Source organism: Vicia villosa, linkage group LG1, assembly GCF_029867415.1.
Source record: "Vicia villosa cultivar HV-30 ecotype Madison, WI linkage group LG1, Vvil1.0, whole genome shotgun sequence".
Classification (NCBI taxonomy): domain Eukaryota; kingdom Viridiplantae; phylum Streptophyta; class Magnoliopsida; order Fabales; family Fabaceae; genus Vicia; species Vicia villosa.
The window spans coordinates 142,049,598-142,061,510 of record NC_081180.1 but is presented as its reverse complement, the minus strand read 5'-3'; the positions used below and the strand labels follow the sequence as shown (position 1 = coordinate 142,061,510).

At 31.0% G+C, this 11,913-nt stretch overlaps 1 protein-coding gene across 1 annotated transcript; it reads left to right on the top strand.

The window, feature by feature from the left end:
• The first annotated feature begins 10,611 nt into the window (after nucleotides 1-10,611).
• On the top strand, nucleotides 10,612-11,401 carry LOC131618437 (zinc finger BED domain-containing protein DAYSLEEPER-like). The gene is made up of 3 exons (XM_058889659.1): nucleotides 10,612-10,807; nucleotides 10,877-11,279; nucleotides 11,383-11,401. The coding sequence occupies exons 1-3, from the start codon at nucleotides 10,612-10,614 to the stop codon at nucleotides 11,399-11,401; spliced, it is 618 nt and encodes a 205-aa protein (XP_058745642.1).
• Nucleotides 11,402-11,913: the final 512 nt, after the last annotated feature.

Sequence of the window (11,913 nt, the reverse complement as noted above, 5' to 3'; positions counted from 1 at the left end):
AGAGAGAGAGAGAGAGAGAGAGAGAGAGAGAGAGAGAGAGAGAGAGAGAGCCTCGGTTAATTTTTCACAATTTCTTATTAATATCAAAAATCAAAAATAAATTTAAGAACTAAATACAGAATTAGCAGATAAGTGATTAAAATTGTTTTGAGAAACTTTCTATAAATATGGTAGTATCAATTTTGTTTTTGGTATGAACAAGACTCAGCCTAGCAGTCATTATTCTAGAGATGATTTTGTAAACAGTGGTGCACAAAGATATAGGTCTGAAATCCCTAATGCACTTAGCTGACTTACTTTTTGGGAGCAGGGAGACTAAGGTACAATTAAAGGCCTTATATAAATTACCTCTTTCAAAAAATTCCTTAACAGCAGCAATGACATCCCCTTTGATAATGTCCCAACTTGCTTTAAAGAATTTGGCTGTGTAACCATCCAGGCTAGGAGTAGAGTTATCATCAATTCCCTTTAGGGCAGCATAAATTTCTTCATCAGAGATAGGTTGCACCAGGCTGTATTTTTGCATACCTTGAAGTTGAGCACATTTCCTCAATGCTTCCAGATTGACCTGATCAAGATTCTGTTCCCTGTGACCCATAAGGCCACCATAGAAGTTCAAGATTTCTCCTTCTATGTCCTCTTGAGAGGTCAGCAAATGGCCATTTTCAGTCTCCAACATATTCAGGGATTTAGATGCTTGCTTAGCTTTCACAGTTGCATGAAAGTAGGAGTTGTTGCCATCACCATCTTTTAGCCACTTAATCTTAGCTCTTTGGTGCAGAATATGCCCTTCAATCTCATTCCATTTAAGCAAATTCTCAATACAGAGCTTAACCCTAGCAATCTTCTCTTGATTCATTCTATCAGCAGATAGATCACATTGAGCCTGAGTCAGATCTTCTCTAGCTTGCACAACATGTTGCCTGGCCATGAGCAGAGTCTTATTCATCTTATATAGATCAGATTGCAGTCTCCTAAGCTTATGCCAAAGGACATAGCTAGGTCTCCCTGCAATAGGAACTTCCCAGTTAACTTGAACAGTTTGCTGGTAATTATCACACTCAGTGATGCAGTTAAGTAACCTGAATCTCTTATGCCTCCTGAGATTTAGGTGCTGATCATACATGTATAGAAGAGAGTGATCAGAGACATTAGGGGGCAGAATCCTGAGAGAGCTTATTATTATTATTATTATTATTATTATTATTATTGAATTATTGAATTATAATACTATAAAAATAAAAAATAATTTAACTATTTATTCCAAAATATTATAATACAAATAATTAATTAATATTAGAAATTTTAAAAGATTGACACGTCAGCATTAGTGTTATATTAGAATGACACATCATTTTTAGGTCTAGGGTTGTTGCAAAAGTTGTCATCATGACAACCTTGCATTTAGATTAAGTAGATAATATTAATAGGATTGATATATGAATCATTTTTGTCTTTCATTATATATTTTTTGTATTAAGTTCATAACTTTTTCTTTCCATTAATATTAAAATTTCAATTTTATAAATTATTTTTTTCAAAAACAAAATCACCAACTAAATGCCATAAGCAAGATTATCACAGTACCAAAACTTAAATAACCAAACAACAGTTTGAACGTATCTAAAATTTTAAAAATTGGTGGAAAGGTCATAGAAAAATGGCAAAATACCCTTTTTCATCCTTTAACTTTATCTCGGGGTTCATTTTAGTCCTTTAATTTTTAAAAAGGCCATTTTAATCCCTTAACTCTGCAAACTGGACCTCGTTAGTCCTTTCCGTCCAAATGCCAATAACGGCGTTAACTTTTGCTGATGTGGCTGGTGACATGTAACATTCAACTTTTGTGACCGATTTAGCGACGGAAAAACCAATCACTAAAGGATAATTTCTGAATTTTAATACATTCTTCATCTTCTTCAAAAGTAATTTTTCACTTTTTATTTTTTTTTTGGTGCACGTGTAGCTGGTGAGTTAAAAAAATTGTTGTTGCAATGAAACAATCCCCAAAACATGTTTATATTGCATCTACCTAAACAATAAACTTTCAAAACAAAAAAGCTTCTTCTTCTATTTTTCCCAGAACAATCTTTTTCTTCATATCTTACCACAACCCTATTGAAACTAAAACTGACCTACCATTTAAAATTGATTCAAAAGTTGAATCACTTCATAAAAAATGAAACTTTAACATTCATTTCAACTTTGTAACACTTAGAAATTGAAGATACAATCAAATCCATAGAAACCCAATAATTAAAATTAAAAAACTCATAAATCCAGATGCTTAATGGTTGCACCTTCATGACTGCACCTTCAAAATGGCATGTAAACTATCAAGAACCAATTTTTATAAATACCCAAAACAAAAGTAGAGGAGTGACATCAAGGACAAAGCGTAAATTAACAAACCCCATTCTTGAGATCCGATTCTCTGTTTTCTCTTTCTCGGGCCACCACACCTTTCATTTTTATTCAAAACAGATCTGTTTTTTTTGTTGGATTTGGAGAAGAAGATGAAGGGAAATAATCGAAACCCATAAATTAGTTTTTGTTGGGTTTGCACCTTTTATTTTTCTTTTGTTTTTATGTTTGAATCTGAGAGAGATGAAAATAAGAGTTCATGTTGTTTTTGCGTTAAGAGAGGAAAAAGTTTTTCTTTCTGTTTCATGAAAAAATAGATGAAATGAAAAGTTGTTGTGGTTTTATGTTATGAAAGAGATGGTGATGATTATCCAATGAAGTAAAATTGTGGTTTACTTGAAAATAAAATAAAGTTTCATCTTTTCAATGTTGAAGAATGAGATGAATTTCTAAAGAAAAACCTGGGTTTAGGATGAATGCAGAGAGAGAAATGATAGGTGTGAAGGATTTTCCGTCGCTAAAATTGGTTTATGCCACGTGTCTTTCCACATCAGTGACACGTAGATTTATTAACTCACTTTGACTAACGGAATGAACGGAAAGGACTAACGTGGTCCAGTTTGCAGAGTTAAGGGATCAAAATGGTCTTTTTAAAAATTGAAGGACCGAAATGGACCCCGAGATAAAGTTTAAGGACGAAAAAGGGTATTTTGCCTAGAAAAATCTACATAGCATTTATGAAATTACATAATTTTTTATTACAAACTTATTTCAATTTAAGATATTATCCTAATGGTAGATTTTTTGGCCAAATAAAGATACATAGTATGTTTCATTCCTACTATAAAAAAAATTCTAATATTATATAAAAGTGTTTAAATAGGTGGTAGTTTATATGTGTAATAATTAACTATAATTTTAATTTGTAGTAAAATAATGATAGTTAATCTTACCTTTGTTTTTAGGCTCTGTTTGGTAAGACCTGTTTTCGAGCTTATAGCTTATGTCTTATGTCTTATAAGCTCATATGATAATTTAGACCCGTTGGGTAACGGTCTTTTCATCACGAGCTTATAGCTTATTTTACTAACTTATAGTTTATTTTTCAGACGCTATTTCAAATAGCGTTTTAGCTTATGTCTTATAGCTTATTACTTTTTCTTCCTTTTTTATCCTTATTATTTTAATTAAAATCCATTTTTAACCCTTATAATTTATTTTAATTTAAAATAAAATAATTATATATTAAATATCTTTTATGTCATTTTACATTTATAAGTTAATTAAACCGTTAATTTTACCAAACACTTCAATGAGCTTATAAGCTATCAGTCTCAACCATCCGCTATAAGCTATAAGTCATCAGTCATCAGCCATCAGTCATAAGCTATAAGCTACCAGCTAACTAATCAGTCAATCGCTATTTTTATCAAACAGACCCTTAGTGTTGGTCCAATATGAGATAGAGAGTAAGTTCAATTTCTAGGTAGAAATTTTATCAGATTTTTTTTTAAATTTTAGAGAAAAAGGATTGACAATGTAAAATTATCAATCACGACCATGTATCATGCTAAATCAATCTTTAATTTTTAAATATTTTATAAGACATGGTTAAATGATATATTGTGCATAACCATTTAACTCAAAATTTTACTATGCGTTTTTTTAATTTTATTTTTCATACCTCTTATTATAATACAAAACAAAGAATTATATTAATTTAAAAAAAAACTACTATTATTTTTAAAAGATACTTAAATTAATATATATATTTGGCAGGAAACATAGTTGTCATTGGTTATTGAGGTAATATTTTTGAAATATGAGTTACTAATGTAATTTTCAAAAAAAATTAGTTATTATAAAAAAATCTTCGATATCCATTCTCAAAATTTTTGATACCTTTTATTAATTTAATTTTTTAAATTAAAAAATTAAGATGAAAATTTAACAATAACACAATTCACATTAAAACATTAATTAATATAAAATATTAAATAATTAACCATTAAATATAATGATTAATTTTTAAAAAATTTTAGACAAAAATTAATATTATTTTAAGAAAATAGTTAAATTTGCAGCAAATTCCGCAGGAAACTTTCCTGCGGAATTACCTGCGGATTTTGTAAAAAAGTTTGGTTTTAAAATAATAAGAATCCGCAGCAAAATACGCAGGAAACTTTTCTGCGGATTTACCTGCGGATTTTGCATTATAGTTTCATTTTCTGTTTGAAATATATTAACCGCAGAAAAATCCGCAGGTATTCCTGCGAAATTTTCTGCCATTTCTGAATCCGCAGGAAAATTTAGTTTATTTAAGAATGTCCCAGGGAATCCGCAGGTAAACCTGCAGAATATTTTCCGCAGGAAATTCCGCAGATAATACGTGTATTTCTATTAGTGTTTGAGCTTTATTTAGTAAATACTATTCAAAATAACTAGACCAACAAAACTCACTTCCATTTGACTAATTCTCATGATTTATTAACTTTGCCTCCTATAATATTTGAAAACAATTTATACGGAATTCATTTAATGTGATCATTGTGTATTACTTTGATAAAAAAAAATATTATTGTGTATTATACAATTAAATTTATCATTTCATACTTATAAGTACTTTTAATAAATTATATTTCAACTAAAATTAATAGACTCGTGCAGACGCACATATCTTTTACTGGTATATCTTTTACTAGTTTGTGAAGAAAACGGAAAATGAAAACATAATTGGAATTTTATTTAAAATAGTAGGTTCTACTTTAGACATTATTTAAATTCTTATTAAGGAGAGCTATACTTTAAATTTGGGAAAAAATTAATTTAATTTTAAAGAGGATTGCATAAAATTTAAGTTATAACTTTACGTTCAGAATATTTAAAATTTTAAAAAATATTATGTGTTTTCATTTATAAAATGTATTTTATTTTCAAAAATTTTAATATTTAAACAAATATGTTTGTTTTATTTCTTATTTTCATATTTTAATACAAATATTTTAAATACATTTGATTTGACAAATTTTTGTCATGACGAGTTTTTTTAATTATTATTTATAAAATGTTTTTAGATATAATTTAGATTATTTAATAGGTAAAATAAATAAAACCTTTTTTTTCTACTAATACGTGGTTAGGCATGGTAAGGAGTAGGTCGACGAAAGTTTTTACATCCCCAAATCCAAACTCGTATCTTCAAACAACCTCGTTCTTTGTTTTAAATCTCAATGAAGATGGAGAATTAAAATCCAAATTCATTTCAAACGGGTTCGAATTGAGTTCGGGTACTCCCGCCCCACCACCATCCATTTAGTAAAGTCAAATTTTTCGAATAAAAATATTTATTTTTTCCAAAATCAAATTGCCTAGTAAAATAAAATAATTTCATTCAAACATTTCAAATATTTTAAAGAATAAATACAAATCAAATATTAAAACATTGACCACATATTTAATATTCTAAATTATCAAAACTAAATATAAAAAGTAAATAATGAAATAAACTACACAGATTCAGGGGCGGGTTCGGGGTGAATGCTAGTGTCTCTATTACCCGATCCATCCCCATATTTTATAATATAGGAAAATCCAAATCTGAACCCAACTAAAGCGGATTTTCCCTGTCAAATTTGGGACGGATTCGGGTAAATGCCCACAGATATGGGTAATGTTGCCATGCATATACGTGGTATAAAATTTTTGTTTCTACCTACAAACCTTACTTCAATTGAGAATTATCATAATGAATGGGAATAATGTGCTATGAAATGGATCACACTCTATCTAATAATGAACTAGATCATTATCATGTAACTAGCATGAGAGTAAACCACACTATGGATCCGCTTTAGAGACATTAAATAAAGATTGATACATCAATCAGAGTAATATGATGAAGGTTACATCATAATTAGTTTATTAACGTCTAGTAAAAGAGCTGTCTGTTATGGTTTGGGGTTTATACAACCTTGTTTATTCCTTCACTACATAAGCTAACTTATGACTTTAGTCCACATAGACTAGTCTTAATCCTAAAAACGTCATACCCATAATGTTTACTTTCTTGATCTTTGGATTGTTTGAAAGTACATTATCTCCTCTGTTGGAGCTATTGATTAATTGTCATCGTGTCCAATCACTCTCAGAATATAGATCTTAGGTATGATAAGGATCACAAGGGATTTCGAGTATAACAGGAAGCTCAAACTACTTATAGATTTCATGATCCAGTTGTCGCGGCGGGAAAAATTGAGATTAAGTTATTAATTAACTTAAATAAAAAAGTAAGAGTCGTCATCAAACTTTATTATTTCTAAAGGAAAGGAAAAATATCGATAAAACCCAACTCGAAAATAATACAAAAGAGAGATCTGAATACAGGGGTTGGTTATGCAAAGGGGAATGTATTATCACTCATCACATCTATGGTACTCCATAGGAACCTCTTAAAAATCTAAGTTATGACAAAAAACGGGTTGTTTATAAAAAGATTGGAGTGATTAGAAAAAAATTATTTTATTAGTTTTGGCTCGCCAAGACTTCAAGAGTCATGTGCCGACGTATCCTCCATGTGCAATGAAGAAGTCAGAGCCTTGTAATTCGTGGTAAAATAACCACGAAAGTTTGTTGGTTGATTTTAAATTGAAAAGACATTTAATCGTATTTGAGTGGAAAATATAACTTGCTACCCACGAGTATGAGGAAGTGAGCATTTGTATCATCTTGATATGGAGAACCTTTACTTGGACTTTTTCACAAGTACATCTCTACATTCAAGTGGACAATGTCAATCACTTTGCAACATCTTGTAGAAGCATAGTAATTTGCATCACTTCAAGAGTAAACTAATATCCAATTTTTAAAAAAAGATTTTAAAAGAAAAGTGCACAAAGGCACAAAAAGAAATTTGATGAGATTTGTCTTTTTTACTTCAACATACGAACCATACTTGAATCCAATTTAAAAACATGTACCAAACTTGAACTTCTCTTGATCAAATAAAGTTGAATGAAGTTTGATATGAATATGACCTAAGATTATAGGTCATGCCTTGAAGTAAAAGCTCTTGTGGACCACTTGTTGACCAAACTTTGACTTTATGGACCAAAACCCTAATTTAGAAACTAAGCTTGATCTTTTGATATCACAAACCAAGTAACTTTGAATCTCCAATCATTCTTGATCATTGAGTAATATCTTATTGGACATTAAACACTCTATATGTTAGGTCTTGCTCATACAAAACCTTATATGCTTCACAATGCCATGTCTTTAATGACCATAACGAATTTCAAGTATGTCTTTCAAGTGTGTGTGTGTATCTGAACTGACCATATCAAACCTCAGACATATCTGGACCAACCACATTAACCCTGGCCAACCACCAAGAATAAGTATCACTCCTTCTAGAATATTCTCAGTACACAAAGATTATTGTCTTAATATTCATAAGAGATCTCAACTACAAATGCATCCAACGGTTTTCCGCAAATCACAACTAACAAATACTAATACGTTATTTTCCTTTCTATCTATATATATAGTAAATACTAAATCAAAGTGACATGTTTCAAATACAGTTTTATTTCACTCTTATTTCTCATATACTGACTTGAGCATTGAAGTGCTAACCTTGCAGGTACCCCCGCTCCACCGCATCAGAAGCTAAAATCCACCATCACCGTCATTCACCTTCTCATTTTTGGTTCTAGAAAGGAACAGTGACGTCGTTTGTGTGAATCGACTTCTGATCCCTATAATTTCCACGAATTCAAGTTCTCTCTCAAACGAAACGAACCATGGCATCTTGATTCATTAAGGCGTAATCTTGATCCTAATCTCCTCAAATTTCTAAATCTTCAGTTCTTATAATATTTGGTGATGGTTAGATCTAAAGCTACCAGATTCAATGATGCGCATAAAGTTATTGTTGCTACTCTAGCAACAAGCAATCCACCATATTTTCCTCTACTGTTAAACGCCATAGGTATTAAAACAATTCTTCTGTTGCATCTAGATTTGATTCTAACTTTGCAATTGGGCAAATCTATTCAAGTAAATTCGATAGAGATTCTTATTCTACTTTTGATTACATAATTTGAATCTTTGCCTGGGCTCCACACTCTTCAAGGAAACCTCGGTATGCAAGGTGCTAACGAACTATTGGATAACATGTTAAACATCATTCGACAACAAAATTCACACACCTTTAAAGTAAGGCTTAAGTACCTAGAAGAAATCCTTCACAACACTCACTCACACGAAAATACAGTTCAAGTAGTTGCTTCAAGAAAAACTCGTGTTGACATCCCGGGACCATCAAGGATAAAGAGAGACAAGGCTCATTATTTGAAGGATCAGCGTAAAAGCATGAAGCACCAGAATCCTCCTCCTAACCCCATTGGAGATCAGGGTAGTCATGCTTCTTGCCTAACTCAAGCATAAACTCACTCGTCAAAAGTACAATCAAAACTCTTGTTGTCAGTAAGAATCTCGGAGAGCAAAATCCCGAAGTCTTTGGAGAAAAGTTGGGCGATTATGACACAAAAGGAGGTCCCGACGAACATGTGTAACTCGTGAATGACCGAGTGAGATACTTCAATGCTGATTTATGTGTCAAAGTGCAAACTATTTACGTTGACCCTTGTTGGCCCAACTTGATTATCGTTCAGTGGCATGCCTGACAGAAGTATCAATTCTTGTGCGGAGTTTTGAGAAAGGTTTTTGGCGTAATTTAGAACTCAAAAGAGACGGCATATAACTGAAGCTTCCCTAAGAGTGATCATGCAGGGTAAGAAAGAAAGCTTGTGGTTGTATATAGACTGATTCAAGCAAGTCTTTATAGAGGTAGAAGGGACTTATGAAGGTTTGTAGTGTCAGATCTTTGAGAATGGTCTGTTAATAGACCATATTTTTAGATAGAAGTTAAGTAAATGGATATGGGTGCGGGCACGGACACGGACACGGACACTCTAGTACCCAGCCCGCCCCAGCCCGCAAGTATATATATTTATAATTTTATTCAATATTATAATTATAATCATATATTAAAATGTAAACTATTGTTATAAATATTAAAACCTAAACCTAAAAGTTTCTTTAAGACATATATTTTTTTCTACGGAATCCTGCCGACTCAATATTGTCGTCATATTTTCAATCACTGTCTGCCTACTAACACAAGTAACAAGCTTTTGATTTGGGTCTTTATCATGATATATATCTTTTTACTGTTGTAGTTGTTTTGCTTTTCTTTTGATAATATACAATTGTTTTATTTCCTTTACTTTGAGAATCTATAGTTTCTTTCACTTACCGTCAATTCATGCACCACTAGTCTGCTACTAATTTATAGTAGCAATGCTTATTCTTGTTTCTTTATGTGAAATAATATATCCATGTGAAATAATATATCCATGTGCCTTACTGTAAAAAAAAAACAATTCACTTTATAGGATATATTTAAGAATGTCAAACTAGTTGAAAGCTAACAAGAAATGGCTTATTTTAGTAATTGTTTTCAATAATTTTTTACAAACTACATAAGATGCCAAAACACACATATACACCATTTTAATTTCTTGTTTAGAACATGGTTCACTTTAATTTCTAGTATGCATTATTTTAATTTTAATTTTAATGTGTATTAGTATTCAGTTTGTTATTATTTTTTGGCTTAAATACACTTTTCATCCCTGTAAGTTAGCGTGTTTTTGATTTTCGTCCCTGTAAGTTGTTTTTTTTGGGTTTTAGTCCTTATATTTCAGTTTCGCGTTCGTTTTAGTCCCTAAAATCAAAATCCGTAGGAAATTTCACAAGAAAATCCGCAGGTAACCTGCAGATTTTCCTGCGGATTTTGGCTTTAGGGACTAAACCTCAAGCAAAAAGTAAGTTATAGGGACTAAAACCCAAAACAATAACTTACAGGGACGAAAATCAAAAACACGCTAACTTACAGGGATGAAAAGTATATTTAAGCCTTATTTTTTTAAGAAAAAAACTATTTAAATTGCACAGCAAGAATTTGTCTATTTAATAAGTTATTTTCAAAAAAAAAATTATAGGTAAACTACATTTTTTAGTTTTGCTCTTAATAAATATATTTTTGTTTATATGTGAGCCAAAACATAATATCAATTACTAATAATGGTTTATTTTTAGATGGAAAATTCTTTGGATATCATCCAATCAAGAGAATTTGAAAATAGATCTTCCATACAACCTGAAAACACTCCTATTAATAGTATGGGCAATTCTGAAAAAGATCAATCTCAACCCGCATCTGATAGTGTTCTTTCTATTACTGGTGATGTTGATGCTTATGAATTGACAAAAGATGGTAAAAGAAAATTGACGTCGTTTGTTTGGAACCACTTCAAAAGAAAAATAATTAATGGAGAAGAAAAAGCTGTTTGTAATTATTGCAACAAAGCTTCGACGGGTAGAAGAAATGATGGAACTAAGCATTTGAGTAGACATTTTAATTCTTGTAAAAGAAGGCCATACAAAGATATTAGACAACCTATCTTGGTGAGAGAACAAAAAAAGGTAGATGGGTCATCTAGTTATCTAAGTAACTACCATTTTTATCCTGAGAAATCAAGAAAAGATCTTGCTTCTATGATAATAATTCATGAGTATCCACTTTCAATAGTTGATCATTTGGGGTTTAAAGCATATTCAGAGGGTCTTCAACCTTTGTTCAAAGTTCCTAGTCGAAACACGATTAAAAGTGATATTATCAAAATATATGAAATTGAAAAGTTCAAAACTATGGGACTTTTAGACAAGATTGAGAGTAAAATTGCTTTAACATCAGATATGTGGACTGCTAGTAACCAAAAGAAAGGGTATATGACCATTACAGCTCACTACATTGATGATGACTGGGTTATGCAAAGTCGTATTTTAAGGTATGATATTTATAAGATTTTTGTTAACTTTACCTTACATGTAGAATTTTAGATTGAATTAATATCTAACAAATTATATTGCATAATAGGTTTGTGTATGTAGAATGTCCACATACAACTGAAACTATTTCAAACAAGTTTTTTGAATGTGTAATGGCTTGGAATATTGATAGAAAGTTGTCAACCATCACTTTGGATAATTGTAACACTAATGACTGTGTTGTTGGTATGTTGCTAAACAAGCTTGATAGTTATACTCTTATGCTTGATGGTCAGTTATTTCATATGAGATGTTGCGCCCATATTTTAAATTTAATTGCTCAAGATGGTTTAAGTGTTCTTGGAGATGGCATAGAGAAGGTTAGAAATAGTGTGGCTTTTTGGACAGCCACGCCTAAGAGAGAACAAAATTTTAGAGAAGCAGCATGCCAAATCAAAGTTTCAATCACAAAGAAATTAATTCTTGATTGCAAAACTAGGTGGAATTCTACTTATCACATGCTTGTTGTTGCATTGGCTTATAAAGATGTTTTTATTCGTTTGAAAACAAGAGAGAATTTGTATAGAACTTTGCCTACAACAAGTGAGTGGGAAACTGCAAAAGAAATTTGTAACAGATTAGAAGTCTTTAATC